Source organism: Athene cunicularia, assembly GCF_003259725.1.
Source record: "Athene cunicularia isolate RWA chromosome Z unlocalized genomic scaffold, athCun1 chrZ_part1, whole genome shotgun sequence".
NCBI lineage: Eukaryota > Metazoa > Chordata > Aves > Strigiformes > Strigidae > Athene > Athene cunicularia.
The window spans coordinates 17,916,849-17,934,175 of record NW_020799142.1 but is presented as its reverse complement, the minus strand read 5'-3'; the positions used below and the strand labels follow the sequence as shown (position 1 = coordinate 17,934,175).

General features: G+C 35.6%; 1 protein-coding gene across 1 annotated transcript in view; it reads right to left on the bottom strand.

Moving 5' to 3' along the window:
- Window positions 1-17,327, bottom strand: part of ARL15 (ADP ribosylation factor like GTPase 15) — a 214,513-nt gene that overhangs the window by 114,246 nt on the left and 82,940 nt on the right. The window contains exon 7 of the mRNA XM_026865746.1: window positions 14,857-15,065. Coding sequence (XP_026721547.1) covers window positions 14,857-15,065 — 209 coding nt within the window. The remainder of the gene's footprint in view (window positions 1-14,856; window positions 15,066-17,327) is intronic.

Below are 17,327 nucleotides of genomic sequence, written 5' to 3'. Positions count from 1 at the left end.
CTCTATGCTGTTTCAAAATAAATTGATTCTATATCAAAATTCTAATAATGAATTAATTTTACAATGTGGTAAAAACAGAAGTGACACAGGGAGAAAGTCACTGAGAAATGTGCCACAGTATATAGAAAATATACTTTGTTTCCCATGTTCAACTGTCATGTAAACTTCAGTTTATCAGGAGGTAAAACTATACCATATGTTCACTGAAAACAAAAGAGGATCAAGATAAACCAAAAAATAACCTGACACCACATATTAATATGTAATCCAATGCAAGTAAGTACTGAAAGTTAGTGTTCAACATGATTAGCCTGACATCCTATTGTCTTCTTTTCCTTTTAATCAAGAAGAGACATTCCCTTAATGTCAATTAAATTATTTCAGTGATCAAGTGGGGCACAGTTCCTTAAGTCAGATAAGAGAAATTCTTTTAATTATGGTCAAGTGTTTTCAGATGTTTAACTTTGTGTATTTACTGGTCTTAATGAGACACACAAAGATCAAGACAACAAACTCTGTCCACACAGTACAATCTAAAAGTTAACACAGTTGTATGCCAGTTGTGGAAAACTGATATTTGACAGCCAGCAGGAGTAAGAATCAATTAGTGAAACTTCTGGTAGCAGACAGAAAAAAGTACCTTACCCCTAAGACCACCCATTTGTTTTATTACCTACTGCTTCAATGCACAATGATAATATAGCTAAAAGGCTGCACTTTGATTTTTACTAAAGCCAGACAGATCAGAAATAGCAATGACAAGAGTTCGCTATGAGTTAAAGGCTATCAATGCAACAGCTTAAAAGGATATTCTGCATGGTAGTTGTACTCTTCAAATCATGGTGATTCATGCCACTGTCAAGTAAGTGAATAAAACAGAAGAGGAAATGTAAATTCAGAAATAGGCAGCTCCAAATTTTCTTTTTGCTACTGTGAAGCAGTAATAAAAAATTTGCAACTATTAACCAAAGATGACAAAGTACATTAGCCTGTCTTAAAACAGGCTATCAGGTCTAATTCAACTGTTAGGAAACAACATCTATTAGGAAAAATAATACTTCAGAACATAAACAATAGCTTCTTTGGTCTCTGCATTTGTAAATGTAAATTTAAGATAAATCTGTGTTCATTTCATCACCAATGGCATGAAAATTAGTATTTAATGTTCACTCCAAGAGAAACAATAAAGGATACGAGAAAAAAAAAATCAAAATACGCTGCAGAAGATGCAAAATCTGCATTTCTGGGCAACTGGTGCTAGAATTTTATTTTTACAAACATACACATATGTGTACATATATGTGTGTGTATTTAATAAATACACATAAAAATTATATATTATATGAACATGCACACACATACATTCTACAGATCTCAAAATAAGCAGCACGGGCACATAATTAAGGGGTCCCCAGGGCTCATAAAGAAAGTGCAACGACCTTGTTAGTGTTTGGCCTTTCTTTCGCACCCAGTCTCATTGTAAAACAGTCAACCATGAAAGTACTTTAAAAAGCTGGTTTTCTTTTTATATTTACAGCATGATTTTATAACGTACCTTTCACGTTTTAGAGAAGCTGGTACTTCTGTATATCTTCCTGGCAAATTTAACATGAAGCACAAACTTCCCAATTTACAACTTTCAGAAATCTGAATGCTTTTGAATACCAGGATTTTCAACTTTGCAATTTAATGACAACCCTGCCTTTGGCCTTTCCTGACCCGTTGTGAAGTAAATCAGGCACACTAATGTGGGCTAACAAGTCTTTTTCACACTGTTCGATCACCCTGCATCTTTTTTCTCCACAGACACCGCCCCTCTCCCACTCTCTGTCTAGCCATCCTCCCTCAAAGCAAACAAAATGGTCACTGTAACCCTGCATTACTGCTCATTAGATCACAGGTTAGTCAAGTGGAACTGCCCGAGGTTCCCAAAGGAGAGCTATACTTCAAAAATCTGTCCATGTCAAATGAAGAAAAAACCCCTGAGCGTGGGGTCACCCAGATCAATGATCAAAAGAGACTGAGAATAGTGGAGGGAAAAAAAGAAAAAAAAGCCCTTTTTTGTTAAAAAACAGCCTTCTGTATAATAAATCAGAATACAAAGATACTAAGCTTTTCCTCCCCCTTAACAACACTCCATTTTGGCTTTAAAATGGAATACCTTGTTGTTCAGAATATTTTCTACGAGTAAGATTATTTTTAAAGTGCTAACCGTGAGATTCCAATGGAACTCAAAATTACCTTAAGAGAATTAGCAAGAGAAATAATAATAGAAAACATTGGTGATTTCCTCTGCATTATATAAATATAATTCAAAAATGTAGTTTAAATCAATTTTCATTCAATTATTACTTTAATTTAAACAAAAGATGCATTCTAAACTTCATGAAAAATTATACAGGTAGTATGTCCACAGAAGAAGTAGTCAACCAAAATTATATAGTTTGAACTCTTCTGGTACATGACAGATGTGCAGGCACCTGCAATACTTGGAACAATGTGCAGTTTCTGTAGCTTCTGTTCATATAGCAATTTATTAAAGACAAATAAGAAAATCACAGAAAAGTCCAAAACAAACAAAAAAAGATTTTACAATGAAGTAACAACATTATCTGGAAGTAATGAATTTTGATACACAGAACAGACCAATTTATAACAGAGTAATGGCTGTTTAACAGTTCTGTGCACACATGTGCTTCTGAAAGCAACATTGGATAGTTTCTACTTACCCACAATGAATTAAATATGACATTTAACTTATATAATGCATCTTAAAAATCACATACATAACTCTACTTACTCAAAGTGAGTTGTATATTTTTAACACAACAAACACACATTGTGCCACCAATGAAGACGCTGCTGCAGCTAAAGAGACCCCCATGTTTCCTGCAATACCAGTGACAGAGCATCTTTTAATTTACATCTCTGAAGAGTTTTATTTTCCTGCAGTAGAGAGCAAGTCAGTTTTCATACTCTTACTTCCTCTATCCTCAGTCATAAGTAAAGGCATAATTAGGAAAGGGAAACAAAGGTATCTAAATCAAAACAGAATATTTGGTAGTAGATTTATAGTTAATATATTGTCTGTTGCAAAAGCATTACTGCAGTACAGCAGTGCGATAGGAAAGCAGAGGAAACAATTCCTTAACATACCCAAATGTTTCATACAATTTCAGTAAATAATTTCTTAGCATTATTACCACAGTAACATAAAAACAAGATGAGAATGCAAATGCTGTGATAATGCATTGTAAAAAAACACTCAAAAAAGTTTACAGAACCTGTATTGACAGACAGATGTGACAATGTAATTTTAAACAAATAATGCATTTATTTGTTTAAATATATATAATGCATATATATATGTAAAGCAAATATATGACATATGAAGTAATCCCAATTATCCTCCTCTATACAATATGTGTGGATGAGATGAACAACCTTTTAAGAAGAGCTCACTCAGTAATGCAAGTTGAGATTTTTGTTGGTTTTTTAACAACTTGCTAGATGCCCTGCAGTATTAATACCTGAATGAGGAACTTCAGTATTCCTTAACTTTAAAAAGACCCACACACAAATATCGTCTTTAGTTTTTAGACTATTTCTGAACCTTGCAACTCCACATCTGAGCAGAATCTGAACAACCAAAGGTAACAGTGAAGATCAGAAGATACTGAGAAATTCTGAGTACGAATCACCATGGATTATTCAGTGCACTGTTATATACTCTTCGTGTGAACAGAGGAACAAAAAAAAATGACCTGTGTAAATCTGAAAAGTACATAAATACATTAACGTATTTTCAAGAGAAAAAAAGAATAAAGTTTAGCCTTTTTTTTTTTTAAAATATGTTTCCTAGATTATTTGTATGATCCTTCACTAATAACACTTTTCCAGACTAACTTAAAATTTTGGGCTGTTCAGATTCCCGTAGAACAAATTACTGTTTCATGTCAGACTTCTGTAATACTACATTTCCTAAACATTTAAACTATTTTGAGGAAACATTTACACTTATGAAGATTCCAGCATGACTAATAATATGCTGCAGTATCAACAAATCATCATTAGAATAATGTCATTATATTCAAAACTCTGCTTCTAGTCTTATGAAGACAATTATTCCCAGATGCTAGAGAGTGGATAATACATGTTTCTTCAGGGGTATGTCTGCAAGTGCTGCTCAATCACTGGAAGGAGGGGATGGGAGAATGGTTTCCTCTTTTTGAACCAAATGACATTATGCACTGGACAGAAAGATTTTTGAAGAAATAATGGATACTGTTCTCAGCATACGACCCTACAGAGGGCAGCGTCCAATGGACTGTTATAAGGAAAAAGTCAGTACTACTCCATCCTAATCCTCCCTGAACTGTGGAACCTTTCACCACTTTTGAACTTGCTGAACTCCCTTCTGGCTGCATTTCTGTTTCAACCCAGAATCACAGAATCATCTAGGTTTGAAAAGACGTTGAAGATCATCCAGTCCAACCATTAACCTCACACTGACAGTTCCCAACTAAACCAGATCCCTCAGCGCTGTGTCAGCCTGACTCTTAAACACCTCCAGGGATGGGGACTCCACCACTGCCCTGGGCAGCCCATTCCAACACTTAACAACCCCTTGTGTAAAGAAATGCTTCCCAATATCCAGTCTAAACCTTCCCTGGCACAACTTGAGGCCATTCCCTCTTGTCCTATCACTTGTTACTTGGTTAAAGAGACTCACCCCCAGCTCTCTGCACCCTCCTTTCAGGGAGCTGTAGAGGGCGATGAGGTCTCCCCTCAGCCTCCTTTTCTCCAGACTAAACACCCCCAGTTCCCTCAGCCGCTCCCCGTACGACCTGTGCTCCAGACCCTGCACCAGCTCCGTTGCCCTTCTCTGGACACGCTCGAGTCATTCAATGTCCTTTTTGGAGTGAGGGGCCCAAAACTGAACACAGGAATCGAGGGGCGGCCTCACCAGTGCCGAGTACAGGGGTCAGATCCCTTCCCTGTCCCTGCTGGCCACGCTATTGCTGACACAAGCCAGGATGCCATTGGCCTTCTTGGCCCCCTGGGCACACTGCTGGCTCCTGTTCAGCCGGCTGTCAATCAACCCCCCCAGGTCCCTCTCTGACTGGCAGCTCTCCAGCCACTGCTCCCCAAGCCTGTAGCACTGCTGGGGGTTGTTGTGGCCCAAGGGCAGCCCCCGGCATTTGCCCTTAGTGAAATTCCTACAGTTAAGCCTCTACTCATTTCTTGTGCTTTACTGCCAGTAAAGTCTTGGGAAGTGGTAGGGAAAGAAGAGATGCATGAGATTTATCACCTGTTCCCTTCCATACTCCTGTTACTCCTTATCTCTGGATTATCCCATTTTCAAAAACTACAATGTCCTCAATACCACTGAAGCTTTGAATTTTGGCTTCCCTCATACCCACAGAGCATCTGAGGTTTTTGCAGAAGCATAATGTCTTGAAGGAATCCTGGGGAAAAATCCCCCAACATTTCAGAATTGAGAATGGATAGAAAAGAATTTAATATCCCCTTATAACAGTAGGTCTTTCCTTCCTGCTCTTTGGCAACTGCAGCATCATCCCAGTAACATGCATCCAGAATGCTGATGTAAAGCTGATGCTTTCCCTATCCTGTCACCAGGAAAGACGTAATTGTTTCATGAAGTCTCACAGGTATGCCATCATCTCCATGTCCACAGGGGCATGGTTCATTCCTGCTCAAAGGAATTTTATGCTCACCCACCTAATGAAGCTTCAGATTCTGATGGGCTAATGATCATCAATTTTCAGTTTTGCTTTCCCTCATGCCTCATTTCCATCATTTCATGAGGAAATTTCCCTCAAGAATCCTCAGAAATGCTGAGTTTTAAGAGGCACCAAAAGCATCCCATACCCAAGCTGAACTCTGAGCACCTTCTATTTGATGCAGGTTTAAAGGAACTCTGCAAACACATGCTCCCAGTAAGCTCTTTGAGATGTTGTGAATTACAGACAATATTAATCTATGTTACTTCACAGTGCAGGTAGCACTGATGCAGCATAAAATTTTCTGCTTTTGAGGCACATTATTAAATACCAACTTTACATATCTACAAGGATATGAAATGGATAGATTTTCTCCTGTTGCAGTTATTTTTGAACGGCCAATAGAGATGGTCATCATCATCTCTCATGGAATATAAGTATCTAATTCTCGCAGAATGGACTGAGACCAAAAATTCATTTCATACACTGTATGTCTACTCTAATGTAATAAAGATTATGTGATCATAATCAATTTCATTTTTTTTTTGTTTTAATTTAATTCAGTTATATTGAGTACCAAGTATAAATGATACAGAAAAGAGTTCAACTACTCAAAATCAGAGAGCATCTCGCTTGGTAAATATAAGGTTCACAATATAGCTAACTTCCCTTCAGTCAGTAAGCTTATTTTAGCATTAGACTTCTTATACTTTCTCTTTAAAAAAATGAAAAAGAGAAGGGTATGGCCTCATCTTTTCAAAAGCAGCAGCTTGTGTTCTTGCACTCAAGAATTCATTCTAATAAATATAAGAATGTCTCAAAGGAAAACACATCCTAAATCACTTATACAATAGCTGAGTTTTCATAAACTGGATCCAGTGCATTACTAAATAATTTTCCATTCTTTTTCATCTGATCCTGAGATCTTTTTTATAAAAACTGTAGACCTGTACTTGGAAAGTAGTTGTATAGCTACTATTTTGTTCCATTTGAAATAGTTATTTATTCTGAAAGAAATACATCTCTTGCTCATGCAAAATGTCTCACACAATAATTAAATCTTTGAGCACTCGGTAATTCCTCTAAACTCACAGACACAGAGGCCCAAAAGGATCATAAGAATCATGTAGTCAGATCTGTATTCAACAGGCCTCAGGATTTCATTTAATTCTCTACTAAAGCCCAGCAACTTTTGACAAAGCAAAAAAGGTTTCAGGAAGAATTCTAAAAAGCTGCACTCTTTGCAGCTCCAGCAGTCTTTGAGCATTCTAAGAATATAAGCATTCATAAGAATAGAAATATTAATGAAAAGCATTTACTGAAAGATGAATAAATATTTTTTTATTTGAAAGCTTCCCTAATCACTTTGTTTTTTATTTATACAGACTATGCTCTACCTTCACAGTCACTATGTTTAGTTCTGCAAGTACAGCCAACTCCTTTTTGAATGACAATTGCTTTTTTCTTCCTTGTCTAGGAAGACAGTAAGGACATTTACTTTTCAAAGCACATAGTGAAAAGAAATGCTTCTTTCATATGTCTCTCCCAACCCCAGTAAAAGTACTTGTACACCTGCTCCAGGTAATTACATAATTGTTAAGTAATATGAAAAAATTATTTCCTGGAACTTCCTGCATAACCTTCCTCTACTGAGGTTCAGTATAGTGGAATAAAAAAAAAAACCAACAAAAAACAAAAAACCAAACGGTGAGTGAGAAAGGTGGCAAGGAGAAAGGTCCAAGTCTCACTGGGGTTTAGAGTTCCACACCACCATTTCTCTGTGCTAGTATCACTTCCACTCTCACCTTCTTCCCATCTCATTTGTGCCTGTATGCTAGCTTATCCAACAGTCTTGTGAGCTGTGTCTGTCTGAAAATAAGACCAGGAGGAAGGAGGGGAGTAGTTAAATAATTTTTATACCCAAACCAGTTCATCACATGTCACACCAACAGGTGGACTGTCACACACTGAAGGATGGGATAGGCAAAGAGGCCAGCATGCCAGCCAGTACTGTTGATAAAAGAAACACTTCAAGTAAACCTATCTAAATACATATAAAACAACCATTTTCAGACACAAAAAGTGCTTTAAAAATCAAATTACTGATGTTGAAACTATATACAGCAATCCAAAATCTACTCCAAAACATGAAGCTTTTTCGCACACCTGTACTGACACCATTAGCCGCAAGGGGCATTCAAGAGATTTACTTCTCTAAGGCCAGTCTGATGTTGTGAAGCTGGTGTATGCTGATCAGTACTTTCACTCTGTGTCTTAACTACTCTTGTCCTGTTCTTCAGTTCCCTGTACATTGTGCAATATGTGTACATTTGTAGGTGTGATCAAGCATTTCTGTATCTTCAGGAGGGACATTCCAATTCGCACTTTCTAGGGACACTCTTTCAACTCAGTTTCTTGCAGATTTACTTCTTTGTCAAGAGCAGACCTAGGAATTTACTATTCAGAGATATACTCTTCTTTGTTAAATAAGCCACATATATTAGTACAGCACAGTTATTTGTAAACTGTATTAATCTCCTAAAGATTATCAACAGTTCCAATTCATCTTTCAATCTCACGAAAATATTTTTGGGATTTTATCTGCCATGGCTTTGTTTATTGTAAAACATAATTGAAACAGAAATCCATGTAAAGAAAAAGTATGCTTACTGGTCAGATTCTTCATGTCACCTTTTTATAACAGGATTTTCACAAAGAGTAGAGCCATTCTAGATATTAGAAATCCTTAAAAAAACTTTAAAGTTCATTTTCAAATCATCTTAATTTCTTCTTTATTTCCTCCTATGTCAGTGACTTAAAGAGAACAGATAAATCCAGCTTCTCCCAAGATTTTTAGTTTCTTATTTTCTTTATACAGTCACTTGCATTTTGCAGCAATAACTATTTTAAATACCCAACCTGATATTAGCATAATCATTTTAACTATGCAATGATTAAAACAAACACTACCTCCTCAATATTTACATTGAACACAGTCTTGCAACTATATGAAATTGCTTTGCTGTTTACATCTGCATAGGATGTGGATGTATTCACAGATTATTTTTATTTAAACTATCTTTTGATATTGTATTTTAGTTACATTATTTTATTTTAAGATATTTTTATATCTAAATCATCTTCATAATAGGTCTGAATAAATTTTTAAACCAGAATGGGAGTTCTTATGAGACATGTAAATATGAGTTATTTCTTCATTGTTCTAAACATGGTAAAACTAATATTTCCTTAACTTCAGTTTAATAAGGTCCTTTTCTCCTGCAAATGTGTTCATAACTGAAGTCTAACAAATAACTCTTATTCCCACAAAGGCCACAGTTGTGAATGAAGCAGCCAATACTCAGAATACTAGAGTCCAGCTCCAAAACAATCTTCAAATATCAGGGGATACACCTTGGACGAAAATAAGTATTTGCAGTGAGGGGATTGCAAATATTAAGGTCATTAAGGTCACTATGATCTCAAAACAGGGTAGGAATCCATATTTTGGCTATTTGATGCAGTAATCTGAAAATAAATAATTTCAGAAACAGTTTCCTGAGGAACCAAAAATCTGCCCCCAGTTTAACTTTGCTATGGATGTCCCTGTCAGAAAGTACACAGATTTGAAACAGCTGGTCTTTAAGGATTCAGACAGGTGAACTAATGTGAGAGGCTTGACCAGGGTGAGGATGGGATAGACTGCAGAGAGTGCTTTGATTTTCAATCTCTATTTCGTGGTAAGTTTTTGTAGTACCTGCTGCTGGGGACAATATCTGCTCAAAACTGTTAGCTGAGATACTGCATACTCTCTGAAGATAAACCTCCTCATGTATCACTGTTCAATGCAGCTTTTCAGATTGTTAGTAATGACATCTAACTGGTATGTCAAAAGGGTTTCCAAAAAGAAAACATTTTCCCCTAACTAGCAGAAACTACAGAAGGCAATAACTATGGCAAAATAGTAGTATGAAGATGCCAAAAAAAGAAGAAGTAATTACATCCTGGAATTAAGCCTGTCATACGCAGCCAACTCAGACCACAAAGTATCAGCTGGCCCAGAAAGTGCAGTTTTTAAGAGTGCTCCAGCTCCCTGGCACCCATAAGAGCCTCCACAGACACTGACAAACCTGAACATTCTCCTGCAATGCTTATTTAGCTTTAAGACACTTAAGGCATCAAGAAGACATTGTTTATCTACAAAATTATTTCCAGACATAAACAGAGAAGAAATTTGCAGAGAAACATATTAGCCCTCACATCCCTAAGGTGGCTCTTTTCACAAGGAGAGTTACCCTCCACTTTTCTGCTAGCAGAAAACCAAATTAACCACTGTCCACAATTCAAACCCCAAATGCCTTAAAATATTCTCAAATAAATACATAACCATCTATGTAAACATGGGATCAACCTTTCACACCTGCTTATGAAAACACCGTTTGCATTTCAAAGATATTTTTAATCTTGCTCTATCAAAGAAAAAGAAAATAGGAAGGATTTTGCTCTGGAGTTTCACACACCTATCAGCACCGCTAATTTAAAATAAGATCTTGTATGCAAGAGAAAGAAAAGCATTTGTGACCAATACACTACACTACCTTTTCACCTTTTTTTTTTCCCTGACAACAATACTTAAAAAGATAAAATATTATCTTAAAATAGACTGAGAAGACTTTTGTTTCACTATCTACTAGTAAGTCTATACTAAAAAAAGCTCTAGCATTTTTTAAAACAGGAATTTAGAACATATCTGCAATTCCTTCCCCTGATACCGGTAGTCGGCAATTTATATATATGAAAGAAATGTATTAATTGACTGCACTTTTGGATAACTAAAAGAAAACCCACCATCAGGTTACACTTGAAGAATGTATTCACATATAGGATCTCAGAACAGAATAGTTCCATTGGAAGAGACCTATAGTGGCCATTTAGTCCAACTGCAATCTTGAAAACAGCCTTAAATATAAAAACAAAAAAATCTCTCCAAAAGCAACCATGCTGCCAAACATGTAGCTGCTTCACCACTGAACTGGTCAGGTTTGGGTCGATTTGGTTTCTCTTTAGGTCAGTCCTACATGACTTCCAGAAGTCCTCAACAGATTCAGACGAGTGTTTACTCAGCGCAGCCTATTCCTAAAATACAGCAGCAATGGACAGCTTCCAACGCATCTTTATCTGTGAGTCCTAAATATTGCTCTGACCCGGGAGGAAAGCAACTCTCTGTTTGCATACTGGTTCGAATCACAGAAATCCACTGCAATATTCAGCTTCTGATATTATTACACAAAGTAACATACATTCCAAAATAAAAATCAACAAGTTGGGAATCATAGTAGTGCTGCTGTTCCCTTGCAAAGCAATTTACAGTGCTTTTATCACCATAAATCTCCTGTAATATTTTAATCCTGTAACAGAAATCTGACTAATCAAAACCAGCTGTTATAATCAGAAGCACTTTTGTGCTGGAAAACCAAAAGCATACTCTGTCAGCAAGATACTTATTAAAAAAAATATATCATTAGGTACACTGTTTTAGAATTGCATCTGATATTTTGGAAATAGTGGACAAATGGATATGCCACCATCTTCTCATCTGCTGAGCAATTATATTGATTTTTCACTGGTAACTATATTTATTAATTCAGAAGGTTTCCGAAATGGCAGTAAGAACTGACTTACATATGATTAATTCTTCATTAATGTGATTTTAACCTAAAATAAGATTATCTTGCAGCATACTTATTGACTCAAATACAATTGTCTAGTTTTACAGTCTGCTTAATATATGTCGTTTTTATTTCAGCATTCCTCAGTTGAAATCACAGTTGAAAAATGCGCTGCTGCCACAGAAACAACAATATAACTTACAAATATCTTTGACATTGGAATGTGGAATAAACACCATAGAAGTTGGCATAAGAGAAATAAGAGGCACAATATTTTAAATGTCATCTTCACTTACAGTTACTAGAATTAAATTTACTTTCTTGAATTCATTTTAAAAATTAAAAAAACTAGCAAACAACAAACCAGCAACTGAACACAGAAAAATTTATTATATTTACTAATTAGTGTTATGACTTAGCTTCTCCTCTACTTTATCCTGATTTCTTCAATAATATGAAGTATATTGTTGAAATATGCCTAACAAAATGAATTAGGTTGAATTACATATAATAAATTAAACAAATTATTTGGATATTTTAACAAATAGCCATTATAGTTTTGAATTATACTATTTGTTACATTGCTTAATACTTACAGCGTGCAGCTTCTACAATATAATTTCTACCCAAGTAATGCATGGAGAAAACACATTAATAAAATATAAAATCCTGAAAACCTGAAGCAATTGCACTTTCCAACAATAGAACTAACATCTGCCACAGAACTGCTTGGCACTTGTACAGTTTTGTGAAGGACTTTTGTTGTAGATAAATATTTTTCTACATTTTTTATTATGCACCACTCAGACATTTTCTGTAATTATACTACAAAAAGTCCTTTCATATTCATTAGAGAAAGGCAATTTGTTGCCTAAAAGAATGCATACAAATTTCAACTGTGATTCATCTGCCTTCTGACACATAAAAAAAATGAAATACCTATAATTAATGGACTTCGTTCTGCAAAAATGTCTAATAAAATTCTGAGTGCTCAACACATTAGTTTTGTTAAACCCTTAAATATGCTCCTTTTGAAATAAGGAATGGTCTTATGGTTCAGCATTTTACTTTCATTTCATATCTCAATAATGAGGACAACAGCACAGCAAAGACTTTAGGAACGCAACAAATTTCCATTTTAACTTCGGCAAAAGTGACTGAATAAGGCTCCCACTCTGCATACACAGCAAACACAGGACTACATTTTTTCAGCTACAGAATAACACCTTTGTGACTTTCTCTTCTTTTTCTTTGTAATTTTGTTGTCCACTATTCTTAAGTAGAGAATTTCAATAACATATACTGAGCTTCTGATACAGGTTGGTTTGGGTTTTTTTTCCTGAAAATATGCATAAACTGTGCACATTTAACAAAATTCTTGTATTCAGCATTTCATAGACTCAAAGTAGCAATCAAGACTTGTATACTATGATAATACACTGAAAGCACTGAAATACTTTTTTTTTTTTTTAAAAAAAGATCATGCAGCATAAACATATTTAAATGCTATTGTAAGCATACAAAGATCTACTCCTCCTCTACTGAGGTATCAAGCAACAGGTAATGAGAACAAAATGAGGGTACTGCCAATAAAAGAGAAGAAATGCTATCTCAAAATATAGAAAAGATTGTGTTCAAGCCCAAAAATCTATTCACATGGGCTCAACTGCAAAATGGAGAGTTACATTTCTAATTTGCTGTAAAGCAAACTAACTGGCATTGTATTTACTACTGTTACGAAACTGTACAAGGAACATTTCTTAAATTACATTTATAATCAAAATCTTCAATTATCTTTAAAACAAATTTGGCCATTTTAAAAAGGAAAAAAGTAGTACAATAAAAAATACTTAAATCATGTGAAAAAAGAATTTCTGTCGATGGAAACTGTAATCTGTACTGGCCTATGAAAAAAGTAAAAAATCAAAACACCTTGGGCATATTTGGATGAAAAAAAAGAATCTGTCTCAGGATACTGGCATTTTTTAAGTGGAAGGTTTAGGAATACATGCTTTGCTTTTACACTGCACAATAAACTAGAAGAAATTAATAAACTGATATATAAAAATCCATATTACATTTCCTTTTAATATCCATTACTTCTTCCTAAATCTATTTTCAGATGAACAAGACTTAGAACTTGTAGATTCTACCCCTGCATCATTTCAATTTACCTTTTTATGTAACTTGACATACTAAATCCCAATTCCTTTCTTTTTTCTTTTTTTTTTTCTTTTTCCTAAGCATGGATTGTTGGAGGAAAGGACCAATAATCTAGTAGAATATTTCACGGTGTAGTTTACACAGTTGTCATTATTCTCTTCCTCTCCTATTAAAAACATCACTATACTCCAATCACATTTACATTACTCCTTTTTAACACACAGTAAGTTTCATTTTTTACCTTTTATTTGGTTTTGGCTATGAAATGAGGCATAAATAGCAATAAAACAGTACAGAAAGTACATATAACTATACTGCAGTTATCCTGCAGATCAGTAAGTTTTGCACTGAATTGGATTGGCATTCTTCAGAAAGATTGTATTTTAGACAAAAGTGCATCTAAGAAAGCAACAAGTTTAAATACAAACACAGGAAGGTGCTGAAACAGTTTTCACTCTGCTGTAATAAAAAACATGACTCACAGAACAGGAGATTTCACATACAACCTTTAATAAGAAAAGTCCTTTAAATGACATTTATGAATAGAATGACATAACCAAACTTTAACTTCTTTCTATAACTTCAGAAGAATAAGTAGAGTTTCTCATGAAAAATCAGTAACTTTCAGCATTTCCTCAAAGGTATGTGACATGATAGGAATGTAGGCAAGATGAATTTTTCAGAAACTTGAGCAAAAGGTACACTGAATAGAACAATTATATAGCTTACTATGTGATAGCTACAAATTAGACAAAGACATTACTCCTTAAAAGAAGAAAATTAGAACAAGTTAAGGACTTTAGAACATAAATTGCAACTGTGCCCTCACATCAGTACACAGCAGTTCAGAAAGGAAAGTTTTTACATAGAAGACAACCTACAGCTGCAATCTATGGCTTTAAGCACTTGCAAAGAATGGAGTAATGCAGGGTTAAAACTAATAGCAAATAAACAACCAAGTTAAACAAAAAAAATCACTGTCCCAGCAGCTTTTGATAAGAGTAGTTTAAAAATGTCTTTTCTCCCTTAAGCAAAACATGGTGAAAGCAGGAGAACTGTTTGGATTTAAGTACTACTTGTCTGTTTTCCAGAACAACTAAGCCTGTATAGAGTGCAGTGGATTAAGTTCTTAGGGGCTGGGACTGTTCTTGGTCTGCGTACTTACAGCAGAGTAACTGAGGCCAGTCCTTAACTAGGATATTCAGGGTAATAAGTAATACTGGGTTAGTGGTGTGCAGATATTAAATACAAACAGGCAAGATGCTGCCATGTTAACATACCTCTTGTACGGAGCGAGCTGCTGGCTTGTCTTGATGATTGGCCAGTATTAAAAACGGCAAAGTACATAACTGTGGGTGCTGGAGAGCAGAATGCAGTTCATTCCTAGCAGTTTCTAGATCATCTTCAGAGGAGGCACTGTCTAATACAAATATTACCCCTTGGGATCCTTGGTAGTAACGACTCCAGTATTTCCTGATATTGTCAGCCCCTTTCAAGACAATAATAAGAACTAATTAAAACAAGAATAATTAAACAGATTTAACACTTGTATTTGAAAATAACCCTTCTACTTGGAACAATCAAAGCAACCGACTAAATTTTCTCCTAAATAATCATCACTGAAAGAATAAAAAGGAAAAAAGCAACCATAAACCCAACACAAACACACAAATGTTAATTTAACACTGTTTAAATAAAGGAGGAATTTGACTCAACGCAGTTGTTGTCCCTAAAAGTTTCTGCTCCATTAGTAAGTACTAACAGAACTATCATGCATCCAGTGACAGTCTAATTCTGTATCTTCTCACTGAATTATCTTGGTACTAATATCTAAACCATCCGCCATTCTTTTTTATTCAGCCCTGCAGCTCCTTGCCATAACCTGTAGCTTCTGTCATGGCAGTTGCTCATTTCTGAGCATGATAAGATCTTTCGGTTTATCTCCAAATCATGAGGCAAACACTCATAACTAGGGAAAAAAAGGTGTCAGGAAAGCCTATTAAAGTAACTAGATACTTAATGAGGAGAATGGACAATAGTGAGTTGAATAGTGAGTGAGGAGCTATGGTAACAACATGCAAAGGCATTCACTTCATTTCAACTACTTTTGCTCTGTGAACCACACTAAGGATTCTGGAAGACCCCAAGAGTAGACACATGAGTGACTGTACAGGCTTACGTGCCGCAGTAACTTTTAGGGCACAGTTCAGCAGCACTCAGCCATCTCAACACAAGCCAAGCAATAAGGTTATACACAGAAAGCTTTTGTCTCCCCTGGAGAGTAGTATATGTTGTAACGTTGAGGTAGAGAAAAAAAAATTGTATTTGACAGCTGTCAAACTAAAATATGATTTGGATATGGGCTATTCTTTGTATGTCTGAATCCAGTACGACACTCATGGGGACTAACACTAAAAAGTGAACAGCAGCAGCAATACTCCAGAAGAAAATTTGACATGTCTGCAAGAGAGTGATTTGCAGAAATACGCTGAAGGTATCTTTTACAGACACTTTTCTTACTTCGAGATAGGGAGAAGTGAACTTTAATGTAGACACAGATACCAAGGGCTGATAATAATAAAACTCCATTTTTCATTGAAACAAAACTACACAAAAGTTCCAAGCAACATGTAGGCACAAAATGAGAATGTAACACAACATAATTACTATAACATTGATAAGATACTTAAAATATTCACTTAATTAGACATTGTGCAACAGAAAAGACAGTCACTAAACAAAGGTGAAGAAATAAATATCTAGAAAGGAATTTACACCATGTACTTCAGGCATCCAACTCAAGAGTATCCAAATCTCGCCCCATGGAGTTACTATCTTCTCTGTAGAGGCCGCACTGGAACCTTAAGCACTCTAATTAAGGTGGCTAACAAACATTTGAACACACACTTTTTTCTACTGAAGAAATACCTGAAGAGTTGATTACTTAAAGGTAAATGGTCATGGGATTTAGTAAAGACCTTGCTTAATTTCTCTATTAATTTAACCAGGCTCAAATTAACAATGCACAAATACGACAGGTGTTTCATTTATTTTATCAACTTCTGAAGATCAAATACAGAAGAGGGACTGCACTGAAAGCTAGTTCTGTTTTGGTACCACCAGAATATCTAACAATTGTACTTGTAAAGAATTTCATAGCATCTGCTAGATGTCACAGTCTTTCCAAACAACCACTTATGTCAGAATGAAGTAGAGCAAGTTGCCAGAGGGACACAGTTTACATAGCCACACACTGCAGTGTTAAAGGCATCTGAAGTATCACATTACTTTAAAAAATGGTAGAGGATCATTTTCGATGAATTGAAAGGCCAACATTATGATCACTTCTATGAAAGTGGGTTTTTTTTCTTGTAGCAACATAACAACTGTCTTCAGCCAGCTACTTTCCAACCACATGTCGCTGCCAGACCCTGAGCTTTATCTTTGCAACCTTACTATTTTTTGCAACCTACAGAGAAAAATTGTGTGGCGAACTGCAGAGCATTTGACTTCTTGTACCGTACACAGGCACATGGAAGAAAGCATCTCACAGATTCCTACATGGGACACTGGATCCAGAAAATCAGTATGCTCATGTATCGACCTTATGGTCCTGTCTTTTTGGTCCAGGTTCTTTGACGGCTCAGCATTGTTTCTCCACATCAACAGTCCCAAAAGAAACACCACCAAAGCATTGTAGTCCTTTTCTCTCCAGCCCTGGCCAGACATCATGGCATAGTTATAAGAACCA